Source organism: Etheostoma cragini, chromosome 6 (assembly GCF_013103735.1).
Source record: "Etheostoma cragini isolate CJK2018 chromosome 6, CSU_Ecrag_1.0, whole genome shotgun sequence".
In the NCBI taxonomy this organism is placed as follows: domain Eukaryota; kingdom Metazoa; phylum Chordata; class Actinopteri; order Perciformes; family Percidae; genus Etheostoma; species Etheostoma cragini.
The window spans coordinates 18,523,326-18,542,338 of record NC_048412.1 but is presented as its reverse complement, the minus strand read 5'-3'; the positions used below and the strand labels follow the sequence as shown (position 1 = coordinate 18,542,338).

General features: G+C 40.9%; 2 protein-coding genes across 9 annotated transcripts; one reads left to right on the top strand and one right to left on the bottom strand.

Moving 5' to 3' along the window:
* The first annotated feature begins 557 nt into the window (after positions 1-557).
* epn1 (epsin 1) lies at positions 558-12,723 on the top strand. 7 transcript variants are annotated; one of them, XM_034874176.1, is made up of 13 exons: positions 558-757; positions 4,120-4,287; positions 4,598-4,699; positions 5,077-5,235; positions 5,481-5,609; positions 5,931-6,060; positions 6,192-6,349; positions 6,556-6,627; positions 7,505-7,588; positions 8,096-8,375; positions 9,001-9,165; positions 9,405-9,647; positions 11,448-12,723. In XM_034874176.1, exons 3-13 carry the CDS (start codon positions 4,631-4,633, stop codon positions 11,912-11,914), a joined length of 1,956 nt encoding a protein of 651 aa, XP_034730067.1. In that variant the 5' UTR covers positions 558-757; positions 4,120-4,287; positions 4,598-4,630; the 3' UTR covers positions 11,915-12,723. The 7 variants fall into 7 exon arrangements, with proteins under 7 accessions (XP_034730067.1, XP_034730070.1, XP_034730071.1 ...); XM_034874179.1 differs by having other exon boundaries at positions 5,931-6,051; positions 11,448-11,914; XM_034874177.1 differs by lacking the exon at positions 558-757 and adding an exon at positions 2,482-2,501 and having other exon boundaries at positions 11,448-11,914.
* foxj2 (forkhead box J2) lies at positions 12,672-18,938 on the bottom strand. Of its 2 annotated transcripts, none has more exons than XM_034874191.1 (11): positions 18,677-18,938; positions 18,494-18,572; positions 18,048-18,394; positions 17,815-17,889; positions 17,637-17,729; positions 16,702-16,905; positions 16,154-16,628; positions 15,935-16,063; positions 15,718-15,819; positions 14,552-14,893; positions 12,672-13,940 (listed from the first exon to the last, which is right to left on the bottom strand). In XM_034874191.1, exons 3-11 carry the CDS (start codon positions 18,366-18,368, stop codon positions 13,828-13,830), a joined length of 1,854 nt encoding a protein of 617 aa, XP_034730082.1. In that variant the 5' UTR covers positions 18,369-18,394; positions 18,494-18,572; positions 18,677-18,938; the 3' UTR covers positions 12,672-13,827. The 2 variants fall into 2 exon arrangements, with proteins under 2 accessions (XP_034730082.1, XP_034730083.1); XM_034874192.1 differs by having other exon boundaries at positions 16,702-16,854.
* Positions 18,939-19,013: the final 75 nt, after the last annotated feature.

The following is a 19,013-nucleotide window of genomic DNA, read 5'->3' as shown; positions in this document are numbered from 1 at the left end:
CATGGATGTCATTTAACCTATACAAAATGTTGGTCATGATTATGATGAGAGTAACAATGGAAGTGATGATGTTTTATTTTGACTTTGGACACCCTTTTCACATAAAGTTTAGATTAAAAACCTATGTTATAATGAACCACATGCAGTGGGTTATGTCCCTCAAATAAATTATGAAATAGAGGAAGGCCATATTTTTGGCTTTGAATATAGAATACATAAAATTAATAGTTTCAAAAATAAAAATTCATTAAGACATACATATGTTTTAAGTTGTGGAAGTATTAGTTATCTCATTGTTCATCACCCCTTTCAATTATATCTTTGTATGATGTTCTTGTCTGCTTCTCACATGGCATGGGTGTATGCCCAATCAATGTTATTATTTTACCATGGATAGGTCTGTACGTACGTATACAAAACAAAAATAAATAAATAAATAAACGTGAAAGAGGATGTTATTTCTTTCCCCTATATTAGACAGTGGGTGGTATTTGAAAAATATTTTAATTAGGCCAGACAATGAATCAAAGAGCACTTCCCTGTCTCTCTTTTGAAGGCTTTAAACAAAACGTGGTTTTGTATATATTTTCATTTTATTTTCATACTTGAACGTTGGCTTCCAAAAAGTCAATTAATTATTCATGAGTATTCTACTACAATCCCAGGAAAACAAAGCTACAGGGGGTGCGGTCTTTCCTGTAGTCGAGAACGGAAGCGGAAATTCGGCCATCTCCTCGTACATTCAAGATACAACAGGGTCAGTACAAACTTGATTTGAATTTTTATTGTGGTGTGTCGTCAGTATTTTTTGACATTTGGGATTGGGATTTAAACGTATATATTCAACATGGTCCCGAGTCAGGATGTGTCCTTGATAAAGATTGTACAATCTAGCAGTTCTGTTACGAACTAACTAGCAGCAGCTAGATGGCTAACTGCTAGCTGGCTAATCTTTCCTAGCAGCAGCAAGTGATTCTTTTTTATCAGTCAAACTGGCAGGTAACCTTAAGGTCCAGTTCTATTTCGTCTATTCCGTGTTGTGAAGAGAATTACACTTTTAATTTGACGTTTGTCTGTCTGTCTGTCTGTCTGTCTGTCAAGTCGTACCTAGCTACACCCTTCTGCTCCCCTGTTTATACTTTACCCAGACTTCACCCAGACCCTGGTGTCAAAGTGTTAGCCAACTGTTTCGATTAGCTTCGGTGAGGATGGGAGAGTTTGCTTTTTAAATGGCTAAGATAACAGTACCAGGGGGACAGTAAAAATGTGTTGGCCAATTAGCTAGCTTTTGTATTTGCTCCTAAACTTACCTTTCTCATTATGCAGTTTTGTAACACAGATATGCTCTTGGTAACACTGTTGTCTAACGTTAATATAGCAAAGTACCCATTAACTCTGTGTCTGGACATTACGCTGTGTCTGTAACACACAACGGTTCTAGGTTAGCTAGCGTAATGTCAGTTGGCTGTTTGATTGCTTAACGTTACATTAGTTAGCTAGCTGCAGGAAAAACTGCAGTTGTCAGAATGGGTTGTTAACGTTATCTGTGTGCCGGTAAATGGGTGTGGAAAGTTTTTCCTGCGGCTGTGCAACCGTCAACTGCATGAAAGTAACAGCAGGAATAAGTTAGCTAAAGTTTAATGACAACTCTTCGTCGTGTGTGTTGGTACTCAATCACTTGCCTACAACAGGTCATTGCTAGCTATCTGTGTGCTGATCTCTGTCTCTCATAGTAGCCGATAATGTGATTGTGTTTTAGAGCAGCAGACTTTAAACATAGTTATTGCAACCTTCTTCTCAAAGTGTCAGAGATTGTGGAGATATGTAAGACAAGCTAAGATACAAAGGGCATGTTATGTCCCGTATCAAAGATTAGATGGTGTGTCTGAACTTTGGTACAAAGCTTCGGGAGTCTCTGAACTGGCTTCTGCAGTAGATGCCATATGTTCCTGTTATGCAACATGGTCTCATATTTATCTGAGCTACAATCTAAACCCTGACATGCTATTTGTTTCAGGTTTATTTAAAACACATAAAAAACTAACTAAAACTATACAGAGAAGTTGTCTTTAATAGCATATTTGTTATAGCACTGGTTTACCAAAGTATATTTAAAATCTCCAAATGCATATATCCTCAAAGTTAATTTAATAATTTATTTAATTAAAAGTGTTGAAAACATTCTACGGGAAAGGAGCAAGTTAGAATGTATTCCAGATTATAAGAAAAAGGGCTAAAGTACATTATTATTTACATTGCTTAGACAAGAAGAAGAAAACACATACAAATTTTAAATGAATTTGAACCAATTGCACATTTTCATGCCCATCAGAGCACATTGTGTAGAAGTCAGTCTGTGTACTTCCCTTTGTCACTTTTGAGACTTGAGTGCAGTATGCGGAAAGTTCTGCTCAAGGCTGGGGAATGGGAAGAGCAGCACAATTTCTTGGTTGCCTACTTGGTGCTTATTTGCCTGGTTGGAGGGAATATTCATGCAGTGGGTGGGTTGAATTTGTCATCTTCTTTAGCAAAAGATAATGCCCTCCACCCTTTGGTCCTGAAAAGATGGCAGTTGAGGGAGTGGCCGAGCACTGTGTTGACTTTAAAGTTGATCTTAAATCCCTTTCTCAAACTTCTCCCTTTTCCATTAGGTACATTCAAAGAGAATAACATGTCCATCCCAAGCAATGGTATAATTAGTATTTTGTCTTATAAAGAGGCAGGTTAAGGTTACTTCTTAAAAATCTTTGAGAGCTTTTAAAAATACTGACAACACAATTTTGTCTGTAGGTGAAAATAACCAAAGGGCTTGTAAATATCAGTTTCAGAAGGTTTTTGGTTATTGCCCACCTCTGTTGCTGTTGTGAAATGGGCCGATGGGGGCATCTATTTGGTGAGAAAATGCAGATTGTGGCAGTGAAAGGATGCATCTGGTCAGCAACAATGTTTCAGCCTGCTATTCGAGCAAATGCAAACAATGCTGAGTAGGTTTGGAGGGATCCAATATTGTGCCACAAAATCATTCTCCACATGCCATTCCACCAGCAGCAGCAGAAAGGATGTTTATTGTCAAATTCAGACCCAGCTACCACTATGGAATAACATAAACTATAATTTATTGCACAAGACAATTATTCTTTCCACTTGTCAATCGCCCAATTTTTGCTGATAGCATGCGCACTCTACACTCAACCTATTGTTTTTAGCTGATAGGAGTGAAACACTGCTTTTCAATCCTGTATGTTACTTCAAGGCTGTATGTTCTAAGAGTGAGCCCTTGCATGTCATGGGTTATTAAATTCATATTTGCATACCACCTGTTAGCTTAGAAATGATTGCTTTGCTGTTATGAGCTCTTTTTTAACCACAGTGTTGGAGTGTTTTTAGTAATTCATTCTAGGCAAACTCTCAAGCTACTGGATGTTCATGTCTGGTAATATGAGGTTTAGGATAATGTTTTAAAGTGTAATCAATCTAATGATAAGGAATATTACCTAAAAATACGTAAATAGATTGTTCTGTTGCAAGCTTTATGTTTCAAGTTTAATTTCTGTTCAGAAAAACAATATATATTTAGTACTGCTGTTGCACAGCTCTACCCTGATAGAAAGAGAGACGTTGCCTGAATGATTTTAAAATGTGAAAGCAATTATTGACTGGCCTATGAATGAATCACAAGTTTGAAATGTGTACTTTTAAACTAAGTGTTCTTTTCATGAAAGCACGCAGCTCCATGTGAATCCTACTGACACAATTTAGGTTGGTCAATGAATTTTTTTAATTCAAGTTTTGTTTCTCCCCCTTCTTTGTCTTATTAGTTTGGGAATAGTCTCTTCATATTACCCGCACACTCTTAAGAGAATAAACAGACTTTAAGACTTGATAAGTAAAATGGAGTATATAACTCTGATTGTTAGCCATGTGTGGATCAGCTACAAGTCCTGTGATTTTGTTGCTGAATATCTGCTTTGTCTGTATTTTCCAATGGTAAGTTTGGAATTAGAGCTAACATAACGTTTAGCTTTTTCTTGTTTAGCTTGTTCTTGTCTGTTTGTTATCTATTAATCAGTCAGTGAGTATGGGCTCTTTTTTAATGTTTATCTCAATCTTGCTCCATAGTTTTCATCTCCCTGTGTCTGAAGTTTCGCGACCCAATGTTGCTACGGGATGAAACAGACAAACTGAGACATAGCACTCCATGAATGAGTGGCTCACCAGCCAGAAAAAAACGAAAGTATACCAAGAGGAGAGGAGAGAACCTCATTCTGCATCGTTCTTGTGTAACAGGTGTGCATGACGCTGTCTTTCTTCCTCTGTTGATATCAGCAGTGGCATGATTTACAATCAATCTCTGGTACAGACACCATCTTTCACAGTCAAAATTGTTCTTCTCAAGGTCTTTCATCCAGACTCCTGTACTCGTATCTTCTCCACTCTTTTTTTTACTCTTTATCTTCGTGCACTTTTTTTTAATATTGAGTCTGTTAATTATCATTTTTGGTTTGTCTTTGTTTGAAATAACAATGTTCTTCCTCCCGTCGCTGTTTATTTTACATTAACTATATTTTACAATACTTCTTCTCCATCTGTTGTTCAGATTGCAACAGAACTCGACGGCCAGACCGTTGCCATGTCGACCTCATCGCTACGGCGACAAGTAAAGAACATCGTCCACAACTATTCAGAGGCTGAAATCAAGGTTGTGTGTTCCTCGGTTTCTTTCTTTTTATTTTTCTTCAACACCCACATCCCCCATATGTTCAGGGCTAAAATATAACCCATTTATCTCTGCAGCACATATGACATAATGTAGTTGATGATAATCTCTTTGAAGCAACTTCCTCACTATTTCTCCTTGTTATACAAAATATGAGCTAATCTAATCATATTATCTCATAAGTTTGTCTCTCTCTGGCTTGTGCCTCGATTGAGTTTGCAATGCTACTCCGAACACTGTGGACCATCAAATTGTTAAAATTTGTATTGTCAAATTGTATTGGCCTGAAATTATACTTCCTATGGACAGTTTGGATGGAGGATGTATTTAAGTTTGTCCCTTGCTGTGTTCTTACACAGGTTAGAGAGGCGACATCCAATGACCCATGGGGCCCAAGCAGCTCTCTGATGTCAGAGATTGCTGATCTGACCTACAATGTTGTGGCCTTTTCGGAAATCATGAGCATGGTGTGGAAGCGCCTTAATGACCATGGCAAGAACTGGAGACATGTGTACAAGGTTTGTATTTGTGTTGAAGTCGGAAATAATTGTTCAACACTACACACTACAGTCAGTAATGATGAGGCTCCAGATGTGTGTTTTATCTCAGTTTACTGCTCACTACAGAGTAAACTATAGGCATTTATTGCAAAGGTATAGTCGTGTGTGTGTCAGTATGTGTGTGTGTGTGTCAGTGTGAGTCACACCTCACTATCAGACCTTTCCTACAGTTGGTCATTGGTTGTGTTTTATATTTTCATCAGGCTATGACTCTTATGGAGTACCTGATCAAGACGGGTTCGGAACGTGTTGCCCAACAGTGCCGAGAGAACATATACGCAGTCCAGACCCTCAAGGATTTTCAGTACATAGACAGGGACGGCAAAGACCAGGTACACAAACACGCCATGCCCACATAGCTGCAGAGAAAGTTGTACTTATTAGCGAGTAAGGTCCACCTTTGTGGAAGGCAGGCCCATTTTGTCAAACATTCTGCTTGTGTGTCATTCAAGGACATTTTGCAATGAGTTTCAGACCTCCTGTGCAAACGAAGCCTGCCAGTAAAGTTTTCATGGGTTGTTGATAATTGAAACTGTGGGAAATTAACAAGCTGTTACCATGAGGTGTACAGTGTAATACCAGCATTAGTAAAATTTAAAAAGTACACATAATTTGCAGCATGTAATTCTGTGCTCATTCCTGTACATTTCCAGGGGGTGAATGTGCGAGAGAAAGCCAAACAGCTGGTGACACTGCTGAAAGATGAAGAGAGACTAAGAGAGGAGAGGATCCACGCCCTCAAAACCAAAGAAAAGATGGCACAGACCTCCAGTGGTGAGATGGGTACTTAAAAAGCTAAAAGTTACAATATTACACGCTGAAGAAGGGTGGGCATAAAAGGCCTTTAGCAATGAGTAGCTCATGACCTAAGACAAGCTCTTATCCATGCCTATTCTCATTTGTTTCTGCTCCAGCCTCCTCTGCTCCCTCTGCACCCAGCTTGGGGGGGAGCCTGTCAGTGGGCTCCCACTCTGGAGGGGCAGACCCTGAGCAGGCCTGGCCACAGAGCACTGGAGAGGAAGATCTGCAGCTCCAGCTGGCTTTGGCCATGAGTAAAGAAGAGGCAGAGCAGGTAACACAAAACAGCATATTCAAGGCAGGCACAGCTACGTTACTACACTCAAAGATAAGGGTTAAAGCATAACTTTTACTACTACAGCTAAGTTTGCAGTTTGTACAGTCTGTTTCAGCTCCTGTGTACAAAGTGGGGTTTTATTGATAGTATTCACTACATACACCTAGTTTTGCTTTCACAATGTAACGCCTGACCTCCCCCAGACTAGCAAGGACCCTCTGGAGGACGCAGAGCTCCGCTTTGCAATTACACTCAGCAAAGAGATGCAACAAAAGGTCAGGGGCAGAGAGTGTGCCCAGCTGACTGGCCAGCCACTCATCAACTATCTGTCTTTCTGTCAATTGGGATTTCTCAAACACACATCAAGTATTGATCAATCAAGAAAATGAATTTATGCTCATATTTGTCATGTGCCATTTTCCTCAGGACACAAATTTGTATCAGACTGCAGTAATTTGGTTGAGATAATTTAGTTTGCTGCAGTGTCCATTTCTGTTGCTTGCACTCACGAAAAGTCTACAAAAGTAAAAGTTCAAATCCTTGTCAAAAGTGAGCACCCAAAGAATTGATTAACTCTAATTTGATTGTTGAATTTGCATGGCATTGGCAAATATTTATCATAACTGACTAAATTAAACATTAAGTGGTTTGTTAGCATTGATTATTCTTTCCTCTATGCCTCTCTCTCTGATAGCATGCTTTCAACTGTAGTCTTGATTTGAAATGCACTTTTTCCCCTACATGTTGTTACTTCCTTGTACTGTGTTCACTGAGTGCAAAACAAGTTTTTTTTTCTGCTCCAGGTAGGCTAGATGATAAAGCGGCAACTGTGCTTATCCAATAGACTGGTACCTATTTTTTAAGGCACATCCAGGCTGTGTGAACAAGCATTAATTTTATATGATCCTGTTTTGTTGTAATACTGTGAGAAGCAGACAAAATTGCTAACTCTTACAAATAATGCAGGGATAGGTAGATTTGCTTTATTTTTATGTTGACAATAGATAATGCTTAAAGGTCAGGTGTTCAGTTTCCCTTCACACCGATTCAGTTAATTGTGGAATTGTAAACTGGTCCTAAATCTGTACCTGTGGTGTGTTTTCGAGGTTGTGTGTCTCAGGTTGCTGACATCACAGTGTGTGTGATTGGCAGGAAGAGCGACTGCGCAGAGGTGATGACCTAAGACTGCAGATGGCCATTGAGGAGAGCAGGAGGGAGAAGACTAAGCCTGAGGATGTATGTTTAAAATGTATCTGTATATCTTTCACTTTCTTGGCATAAGCTCCTATAATTTTGTCTCTAAATCTGATCAAATCAGCCACACGAGAGATGAAATTACTCAGACGTTTGAAAAGCAGTCGTAAAGATAGCACGTTCGGTTGAATAAACATGCTTTCTTTACTAGTGTAGGAAAATACAGCCCATTTGTTTATGTGACTGTTAACATCTGTGTACAAGGTGCAGAATACAAAAATAGAAATTGCATGCAGTTTTATCAAGTTACTGACACTGCACAGAAACCGTAAAAAAAATGGATTATAAGAAGTTGAATCTTATTTCTTTCACCATCAATTTGATGTATACGTCTGGGCTGCAATTTATTTGTAACCTGAGCTTTGTGAGCTTAATGTGTCCTTAGATTCTCCCCCCCCCCCCCCCCCCCCCCCCCCCCCCCCCCCCCCCCCCCCCCCCCCCCCCGAAAACAGCTAAGAAAATTAATCCATGATATCTTCTCTTGCACAGGGCGCCCTGATGGAGCTGGGTGCCGTGGACCCCTGGGGATCCCCTGCTGCAGCCACTGTGGGCTCTGCCGGCCCCTCGCCTCCACCCACAGTTCCTGCCCCTGCTGCCTCAGGTCCTTGGGGCGCAGCCCCAACAGACCCATGGGGTGTAGCGTCACCCACATCTCCTACTAGCTCTGACCCCTGGGGTGGGGGAGCCCCACCCAGTATAGCCCCTCCTCCAGACCCCTGGGGAGAGACGTCCAACAGAGTCAACAACGTCGACCCCTGGGGGAGCTCCGGTAAGCAGATACAACACTGGTCACGTATTAACTCTGTAGCCAGTCAGGTTGATGGGAATGTACTCATCGATGAGTATTGAAAGAGAAGCGTGTCCTGCTCTGTGGATGAAAGAGGATGTGAAGACCTCTCAACCTTTACTTTGCTTCACTCCACAGTCCATTTCCTGTCTTCATTACAGCATTTTCTTTCATGTCACCATGCTGTCGTATCTTCTCATAAACTTACACGCTTTCAGTTTGAAATGAGGAAAGCAAGCATGCTAAATCCATTCTCCCTCTGTGTCTAAACCAGGGATTTGTATCCCCTTCTTTCTACTCAGGACTGACTGTGGCTGTGTCTCAACCAGAGCTGTCTCTTCTCTTACCCCTTTGTGCCTTTTTAATGTATGGCTTAGCTGCTTATTATCTCTCCTTTACCTCCACGGAGCTTCAGATATTAAATAGGTGAAAGTAATATGGGGGACAGCTACCTGTCCTCACCTTTCAAGTTAGTGGGACTGCAGAGGTCAAGGAGAGAAACATCAGTGTTGGCACCCAGCCCAGCTTCCTGCTCCCTCCTTTTTGTGGATTGTACCTGTAAGGTGTTACGTTAACCCTTCCCTGCGTCTCCTCCCCTCCCCTGTAGCTGTGACCCCTCCCAGTGTCGATCCCTGGGGCCCCCCAGTGCCACTCAGCACGTCCTCCTCCGGGGGGACAGTAGACCCCTGGTCAAGGGACGGGCCTGTCCCTGCCTCTGACCCTATCACCTCTGACATCTGGAGTGGCACCGCCAAACACACAAATGGCACAGGTATATTCAAATTAAATGCTACATGGACTCACAAACGCTGAGGAACTGGTACGCACTTTCAAAGGGCTTTTCATAGTTTACACACAGATTATAAATTGCATGCACAGAATAGTTGTCTTGTCCTACATTTCATCCTCCTCTAGTATCTGTGGTAATGCAGTTCTATATTGTGTTTTATTATAATGAACAATTTTGTATTCTGATTTACTGTTTCCATTCCTCGTTCATTTCCTCCTCAGGAGACCCAGAGCGACGAGGGTCCCCGTCAACAGGCTGTGACAGTACAGGCTCACCGGTGCCCTTTGACCTGTCATCTCTTGGTTCTTCACTTCCTGTTCGTAAGACTCCGGAGTCCTTCCTTGGCCCCAACGCAGCGCTAGTGGATCTTGATTCCCTGGTGTCGTCTAAACCCAAACCCAAACAGCCACCACCTCCTTCTATCTCTTCTTCTTCAGCACACAACCCCTTCCTCCAGAACACAGGTTGGTTAAACAGCTATTGGGTGATCTATATGTAGCCTGAGAAGAGAGAAGTAACCACACTTCTTCAAGGGTAACTACAGTTTTTTTTTTTTTCAACCTGGACCAATGTTTTTGTGTCTAAGTGACTGATGGAAACAACAGTCTTTGACATTGTCCAGTATTAAGCGAGGCCGCTGCAGTTGGCAGCGACCAAACAAGCTACAATGTAAGTTTATAGTGCAAATGGGTAGCTTATTCACATATGTTCACAAAAGCGCTTTTTTTTTTGCCACTGACAGGCTCAGATTAAAATTTAAGTTTGTGACAATATTATGGAAAGGATTTCTAAGGAGGTCAACCTTTCTGTTAAAGAGTAAGATTCTTTTTTAAACATAAAAACATCCGCAAAATTACGTTTGCTAAAGCCACCAGAATCCTTGTAAATAAACAGTGATTTCACTGACATCACTTTTACAACTACCACAACTCTAGTTTTGGTTGAAATAACTCATGGTTTACTGATTTACATGTGAACATATGTTTGCTCTATACATGCTAAAAGTCTTTTTTTAAATTAGAGTCGGGTGGGTTTAGCACTAGCAACCTTAGAGCGGTTTTTGGTTAAACAAAAAGGTCTTAAAAAGGTTTTAAAAATGCATATCTCTATAGGGATCCTTTCCCTAATGTTATCAGACACTTAATAATAAGAGATTTTCAGTGGCAAAAAAGACAAAGATTTGCCCCATAGGGTTACATTGTGTTGTTCACACTTAATATTGGACCAGTTTCAAAGATTGTTGTTGTTTATCAGTCACTTACACACAAAAACATAGGAAAATAGGGTCTAGGTTGGAAAAACGGCAGTTACCGTTAAAGATCAGCATAACTTTTGTTGACAGACAAACAGTTTGGATGGAACCAAAGTATGTAACTCAATGGGGCAAATGTTCACTGTCTGTTTGGTCCACAGTCAAGTGCTGTTGAAAGTGTACATACAAACTTTCAAAAAGCCTTCGATACTGTTCCTCACAAAAGACTGCTATCACAGTTAAAATTCTATTGTTTAGACAACAGAGTTATTTATTGGATACAGGAGTTTTTGCACAATAGAAAACAAAAATGCATCCCAGAAAATGTGTAAACATTTACAGATTGGGGGAAAAAAATGACAATTTAGTCAATTATGTAATTGGGAATTTACTGGTTAGTCCTGTACAAAAAAACAAGGGCGTAGGTGTTTTGGTGGATGGTTCACTTGAATCCCTCACATATTTCTGAAAAAGTTTTAAAAACAAACAAACAAAAAAAGCAACATCTGATTGCAATAATGAAAAGAAATTATCAAAATGTAAGCAAGGGTATATTTCTACCATTTTACAAATCCCTGGGAAGATCCCATCTTGAATATGCGAGCTCAGTCTGGGGTCCAATAAAGAAAATGTGTAGAAAAAAGTGAAAGGGTCCAGAGAAGAGCTACTATATTAATTCCAGGACCTACTCTCATATTTAGGTGATGTGACTCAGGTGTATAAGCTTGTACAGGGAATATATAATGTAACAATTGGGCCTATCTTTCAGAATAGGTATGAGACACAAGGGAATACTTTAAAAAGTTTCCCTAGAACATGCCTGTCTAAAAAGAGAGAGAATTGTTTTCATACTCCATGTGGTAAAATTATAAAATGCGCTTCCAGAAGAAGTTGTGCGTTCCCCTTCTATTAATTCCTTTAAGAATAGGTTGGATGCATTTTGTAAAATGAAAAAGTCAACCTGTCTTTTGAGAGTTGGAATGCTGTGTATAACTGTCACCTCTGACCTCAGGCTCATCTCCTGCTCCTGGCATGGCAGTGACTCCAGGCAGCACCATTTCCAGTAGGGGGGTTTCTCCAATACCTGCCTCCTCTAACCCTTTTGGCGTGGCTCCACCCATGACCTCCATCTCACCTCAGCCCTCATCACTTGGTCTGAGCGGCCTCCGTTCCAGTCCTGTGCCTCCCAATCCCATGCTGGGCATGGTGCAACCAGGGATGGGCATGGGGCCAATGAGTGTGGGTATGGGGGCTCCAGGAATGGGCCTGGGCATGATGCAGGTTAGCCCCATGGGCATGCCCTACGGCGGGCTCTCACCGATGGCACCCCCGGGCTCGGCTCTGTTGGGGCCCGGAGGCGCAGCACCTCCTCAGCTGATTTTGGGTGGGCCCACTGGAACAGGAGGAGTGATGGGGGCAGGAGGATCAGTGGGAGGCGGAGGAACGACAGGAGTGAGCACCAACCCTTTTCTTCTTTGAAGAAGTGTCACCACTACTTTGCGCTTATGTTTCAACCTCCTCTGTCGTACCTGCTGCCCCCTTCATTCCCCCCCCCCCCCCAACACAATTTGTGTCCAAAAATAAAAAAATGTGTACATCTCTATATTTAAAGAAAAAAAAAACAAAAAATCTAAATTTATGTTTATCTTTTCCTTCAGAAGCATTACTTCATTTCAGAATAATTTTCCACATTTGGTTCTTTTCATTTCAGTAAGCGTTGTTTGTGGGTGGGGAAAAGAGATCTATTTATTTTGTGTTAGTCCTGTTCTGTTCTGTTCTGTATCGTTCTTCATGTGGTGGGTTTTTTCAGTCTTGTCTTGAGATGAAGGTAAGTCTGTGAGGCCAGGATGCTTTTTCAGTAGTGTCACTCTACTCTGTTGTAATAGTACTGCACTGAGAGAGAGATTGAAGGAGAGGGGACTTAGCCAATAACAAACTGAATAGAAAAACTGTTGTACCTGCCTCTTCCTCTTCTCTCCCTCTAGAATGAAGACAAACACTGAATCACTGAAATGAAACAAGTGCATGAAGGATCATTTTTAATAAACTCCAGACTGAGATAAGGACTGAAAACCCTGCATTAACATTTCAGGCACAATGTGGTCAAATGGTTTCAACTATTTTACTTTTAATTTAATGTTAAATGTAATTTATTTTTTTCCAATTTTTGGGAACAAATAAACAAGGAAAATCTCACGATGATGCCATTTAAATCAAAAGCTTATTTCCCCCCTCACCTTACTATTGTAGAAAATTAAAGAGAGCGCTAACATCTGTGGTCTGATGGGGGGGAAATTATGGGATGTTTGTTGATTGTATGTGTTTGCAGCAATGTGTGAATGAAAAGATGTATGCTCATTTGTGAGTATGCAATAGTTTCTGTGTTTATGTATCAATATCTGTCTCCATTGTTTCTGTCTGAACTTATTTCAGTGACCCAGAAAGGAAGAAATGACATACATTATTTTTGTTTTTAAAAAGAAATTGTCACTTGTATTAATACTATGTAATGTTGGGATTTCAAATGAGGTATTACAAGGGTCACACATTTTTCTGCCAATCATATTTCACACTTTATTTTTTTGTTAATCAGAAGCATTAGATTTTTTCCAATCACATTTTATATGGGATCCCTGGTGTCCAGGTGTCCCAGAGTTGTCCACCACTGTCTACCTGTGTCATCCCTCGTTCCTTCAGGGAGGGAGAGTACCATACCGATGCTTCTCTAAAATATAAGACAGTTATTTCAATGAATGAATGAATGAAATGAAGAAAACAACCTGGGACTTGACAACATGCTTCATGCTGTTCTTTTAATTTAGTTTGATGAATTTATTGTTATTTTATATCAACAAGAAAAAATATCTCTTTTATCAGGTAAGGTTGACTTTTGTGTGGTGATGACTGTGAACATTCACATTTGAAAAGTAAAATGGAAAGAAAATCAAAAGGAATTTATGAAATAAAACAAAAACAGGATGTTTGGCTTGTTTCATGCTTGCGTTTTAGTTAAAGTCTATATCCCATACGTGCTTTTTCTGCTGCAGAGAACAAAAATGTGATAAGAATATATTTACAGTTTCTTTTCTTTGGTGAACATGTTTATGACTTTAAAATCAAACAGAATAAAACACCCAGCCAATAACCTACAGAAGAAAAGCTAAACAGTTATTACAGCATATGAATTTGAATGAAGGTGAAAACATGTACAACTATATTTCAACCTTGAAATAAAGTGTTCAGTCACATGTGACAAACTTGCACCCTGAGAAACTTCAAGATGCACAAGTAACAGGCAGCCTCAGCATCGAGTTTAGTGAGGACTGCTGTGAAGAGCCACATTTTACTGCAAAGTTTTGTTGTAATCCGTTCCTCCACGCAGACAATGAGGGTCAACCGAGCAGAGAATCCCAGTCAAAGTCATCCTGGAACTCCTCACTGTTGCTGTGCAGACTTTTTAATGGAGGGTGCTGTCGGGGTGTCATAGACTGAGGCTGCATCCCAGCTGAGACCGAAAGAGAAACAAGTTACCACACAATAAGAAGGAAATGAGAAAATACTGGAAGCATTTATTTGTATTTAAATCACTTCTCCTTTACAACAGACTGCATCATTGTTTTGGGAAAAAAAATTTCAAGTCTATCTTAATAAAACAAGTGCTGCTGTCCCTACTGGCTGTGAAAAAATTCCTTCCTAACATGTAAGGTGCACAGTCCTTGTTCTGTGTAAAAATGTGTCAAGTTCCACTCAAGTAAAGTCCAATTTTTTAGATTTTGTTATCACTTAGATTAAAATGATCTCAGGAAGTAAACCTCTTTAGAAAAGAAGAGTGATTACAGTGACCAGTAGCTTTTTCTGTGTACATAAAGGCATGTGAGTATTGTTTTAGAGCAGACCTGAAAACATGTTATTTGTTTAAAATTTGTATCTGTTCTATATTCTCTCTCTGTGGACTTGGCCGGATTAACCATTAGGTCAACTAGTCACTTGCCCAGGGGCATAGGACATCTAAGAGCCCTGGGCTCCATTAAATATTATGTTTGATCACGTTATAAATGCAGTCTTCACTTTCCTTTAAAAAAAAAAACTTTTTGAACATGATGCGCGGGGTCTTACCAGTAGTGTTAGCAGGTTGTGTTAGCTGTGGTCTTTGAAGGCCCTGTCCCTGCATGTGCAGAGCCCTCCGGGGTGGCTGCACTCCACTGGCAGGGTGAACTATGGGAGAGTAAGGGAGGGGTGAGGGGTGAGTGAGGCTGGCGAGGGTAGGAGGTGGATTGGAGGGGAATGTTGGGACCTGTAAGGAGTGAGGTGAACCGAGGGCTAGTGGGGAGTTATTCCCAGAGTTGATCATGCCTTTCTGGGTGAAGAAGCGGTTCAGAGAGTCACAGAGGGAAGTGAAGAGTGTCGGGTCCAGGGCCCAGTCGCAGAGCTCTGCCTGTCGCATGCTCTCTAGGAGGTCTGGGGACACAAAGTTAGGGCCTTTTAGAACAAAAAAGGCAAAGCCCTTAGTAATTCTTAAAAGAACTCAGATTTACTCAACATTACTATCATTTTGTAAAAATCAAAATAATAACCATACTCATTGTTTAATTATTTGCCTCTAACACATTCTGGCTAGTGAATTGTTTGAAATAGGTGTTACATTAGCTGCAAAAGACATCTTAAAGGGTCAGTTCAGCTAAATTAATAATACAAACATTTTCTCAACTCGTGGTATTAAGCCATGGAGATAGTTTATCTGTTGAGATATGAGTCTCTGAGATAATGTAGGCACTCTTTTTTTTTTGGGTCACGCCATTAAAAAACACAAACAATTATTTTCATTACTGAATAATCTGCATGATCTATTTTTGCTATTATCCAATCATCAATTGTTTGGCTATTAAGTGTAATTTTGGCTAATAGTTAAAAATAACCAATATAGTTTTCCAGAGTCCCAAAAAGAATCACTGAATTAATTTGACCATCAGTCCAAAAGATATTCTTTTTACTTTCACATTTGACAACAAAACCAAAGCAACTCTTCACATTTCTAGAAGCTGGAACCAGTTTTTGTTGTGGAAAAGTATTTGGGAAGAAATATTTGACTTACTGACTGATTGACTAGACATTTCAGCTCTTGTCTTTATTAGTCTAACACAGTATTTGGTAGATAATTCAGAGAAATGCTCAGCTATCTCGAAAACTCAGCAGATAAGCCCCCCGGCGGTAAGTGAGAAAATTTGAATTTGGTGAATTTGGTTGAAGCCACCCTTAAAAAAAGACTGGTAACCAGAACAGACCTGGGTGACCGGATAGGTCTATGTTTGCCCAGTCTAGATTGCTGGCGATGTGGAAGCTCTTCTTCAGAGAATCTTGGTTATTGAACCAGTCAGCTGGCACTGCTGTAGTGGAAGGGAGGGACGTAACTTTAGAAAGCGCTGATCTTTTCTGTGTTATGTTGCTGCTTTTAATACAATTCAAGCATTGTTGGATATGACAAGGCAAGGTGAGACTCACTGTAATGTGGAATGCGCTCTGTCTCAGGAGGGTGTGAAGCCGGTGCAGGGTGGGGAGACATTGGGAGCAGAGTCGGCGTGTGCAGTGGGGTAGTGTCATTGTTCAGAACAGCCAGGGGAGCAACATCCGCTGGAAAGAACATTAAAACACTAATTAATCCCAGTTGTTTATGTGTACGATGTATGCTTTATAGAGTTAATGGGCACACATAGTACTTACACTGTGAGCCTCCCTTCTCCCGCATGGTCTTGAAGAGAGACTTGAAAGACGCATACAAGTCTGGTAAGTTCATCTCATCGAAGGTGAAACGCAGCGGAGGCTCAGAAGAGGAGTTTGATGAGACAACAGGAGGGGCAGCAACAGATGAAGGGACAACGCATGCAGAGGAATGAGTGGGTCCTAACACAGTGCAAGAAGACACTGAGTTAGGAGCGCAAGAGAAAGTGGGAACAGATATTGAATTAGCAGGAAAAGACAGATTGGCACCAGAGAAAGCGGGAGAAGACATATTGGCAGCAGACAGAGGTGTAGCAGAGGCAGTGGGGACAGAGAAAGTGTGGCCGTGTGGATGGCAAGGTGGGAAGGAATTGGTAGTAGACATGGAGGCAGCAGAAGGAAGTCCAGCTGGAGGAGAGACTGATGGATGCTGGACAGGGTGAGTGGACAGAGGGCTTGGCATGTAGGGTGACTGTTGCTGTGAAGATAGAAGACATCAGATTAGATGCAGCAACCCTGACTGTGATAAAGAGGGGAGAAAGTGAGCGTACCTTGCATGGGGGAGGAGAGAGGGAGGCAGAGTGGGGTGGCTGCTGCCGGACGGCTCCCAGGGGCTCTGTGTTAAGAAGCTGGTGGTCTGTGTGGGGGGGTGGTGGAAGAGGAGAGGCTTGTCTCTCTGCTTCTGTCCCTGGTGCTTGAGAATCCTGTAACAGAACAGCGTTACTATTTGTAAGGGTGGAAAAGTTATTACAATCCCATAAGAAAGAAAAAAAATTGCATTACTCAAGTTAAAGGGTTGGTTTACCTAAATTATAAAAATGAAAATTACAGTAGAGAAATACTAATGTTTTTTACATTGCCATGCTTTTATTTGCCCAGATTTTGAGATTTGTCCCTCCACCTCATTACAGTTTGCAAGAGAATGCTGACTAATCCCCAAAAAACTGTGTCAACTGTTATTAATAGGCGAGAGTAACCAGGACATTGTTTCTGGAAAGACATGTTGTTGTTAAATTTTAAATGTAATATTTTAATGCTGTGAGCATTACGTTTCATTTATGATTTTATTGGTGGGTGCAGAAATCAGAGACATATATTCTCAAAAAATCTGGACAGATAAAACCAAAACCAGTATCTGCATGGCTAAATACCACCAGAGGTGAATTAGCAAATAAGTTTTTTTTTAAAGTAAATACGTATCATGGATAATATGTGTCACTGGTCCCTTCAGGGTGTTAAGTGTCGATTATAAGTTTTAGGGAATTCATAATACAATGTTTTTAGTTTAAAAATGTTATTTGTCATGAAACGTGTACTAATTACAGCTGTCAGATTGAAGAAGTGCAGTAAAAAGTTAAAAATGAGGATGCAATGCCCGAATCCTTGTACCTTATGTGATTCTTTGACAGTTTGGGGTTTTTGACATGCTAACAATGCGGGTTTAATAGTTAACAAGTTAATGAGTGAGTGATATTAAACAACATACATGCTGCCTCTCCTCTTCCTCCTCTGGATAGGGACGTTTAGGTGCCCTCACCTGATTCACCTCCGCAGGGCCATCCATCGTCCAATAGGAACCCTACAAATACAGTTCAAGTGTCCGACTTTACGCTCTTTTAAAACAATCATTCCTCCATCTCACATGATGCACACAAGTAATTCACCTTGCCGGGGTCATTCTGTGGCCGAGGAACTTTCCTGAAGCATTTATTAAGGGACAGATTATGCCGAATGGAGTTCTGTTAAGGACACAAAGGGATGTCAGTCGTGCACCAGCAACCAGGGGATGCAAATAATATTTAAGTTGTTGACCAAACACATCAAACTTATACTTTAGTAACAAAGTTATTACTATTCTAATACACTAATAATATGTTGTTTCTACATTGGAGCTTACTTTCCATCCACGGCCAGCTCGGCTGTAGTAGGGAAATGTGTCATTGATCCAGGTGTAGATGTCATTCAAACTCAACTTCCTCTCAGGTGCAGCTGCTATTGCCATAGCGATGAGAGTGGCATAGCTGTGAGGGGGTTTCCCCTTGTAATTAGAAGGGGAGGGGTCCGGCAAAGAGGGTAGGAAGTCTCCCCTCTCCTTCTCTCTCTCTTTCTTTTTGTCCCTCTCGCCTCCTCCTCTCTCTCTCCCTGAGCGCAAGCTGCTGATTCCCAGCTGAGGCAGCCAGTCAATACTGGTGAGACTGGAGTCCAGTTCAGAGGACATTGTCTCTCTCTTTCTCTGTCCAGGGTCTGAGGGTTCACAAGAGGAAGCATTGGATCAACACACCCTTTTACTTTGGACACTGAGGCGACAAACACAAAAACCGAGAAATGCTTAAGTAGATTTACCTCTGCCTGTAATGTAACACTGTCAACCGTTCTGTTCCTGTACTTCCACCCAGCAAGTTCAGACACTTAGCTCTGGAAACTATTCATTCACAAGCAAAGGCACTGCATGAATGTGACCGCATATATGTGTCACAATTCCACCTACAACTTCTATTTTCTGAGGAAGAAGAGGGACTTGCTTACCTCTTTATAATCACTCGAGGGCCCAAGGCCTTAAAAAGAATAAATATTTGATGTTGTCATCAGCTGTGCACAACTTCTGACAAACTGGTGTCCGTCTTTCCCTTCAGATCTCTCTCTTCAGCATGTTGATCCCCACAAGGCCTCCAATCAGACCTGTTTTGGGAAAGTTTGTGTAACTTTGGAAAAATACAAAACTAAATTATCGGAGAGCTTCCTTTTTCTTTCCCTCTCTTCTTCCCCTCCCTTTTTGACTAAACCAGAATTACGTCACTCATCCCTCCCTCTTTGTGACATAACACTTTGCACCCGCCTCTGTGAGCTGGCCCCTCCTCTTCAG

Excerpts from the sequence above, each read along its gene's own strand:
- epn1 (XM_034874176.1), top strand. The coding sequence starts at position 4,631 with ATGTCGACCTCATCGCTACGGCGACAAGTAAAGAACATCGTCCACAAC. Across the intron at positions 6,628-7,504 it reads GCAAAGAGATGCAACAAAAG|GAAGAGCGACTGCGCAGAGG; the intron begins GTCAGGGGCAGA and ends TGTGATTGGCAG. Across the intron at positions 7,589-8,095 it reads AGAAGACTAAGCCTGAGGAT|GGCGCCCTGATGGAGCTGGG; the intron begins GTATGTTTAAAA and ends TCTCTTGCACAG.
- foxj2 (XM_034874191.1), bottom strand. The coding sequence starts at position 18,368 with ATGTCCTCTGAACTGGACTCCAGTCTCACCAGTATTGACTGGCTGCCT. Across the intron at positions 17,890-18,047 it reads GAGCTGGCCGTGGATGGAAA|AACTCCATTCGGCATAATCT; the intron begins GTAAGCTCCAAT and ends TGTCCTTAACAG. Across the intron at positions 16,064-16,153 it reads GGAGAAGGGAGGCTCACAGT|CGGATGTTGCTCCCCTGGCT; the intron begins GTAAGTACTATG and ends TGTTCTTTCCAG.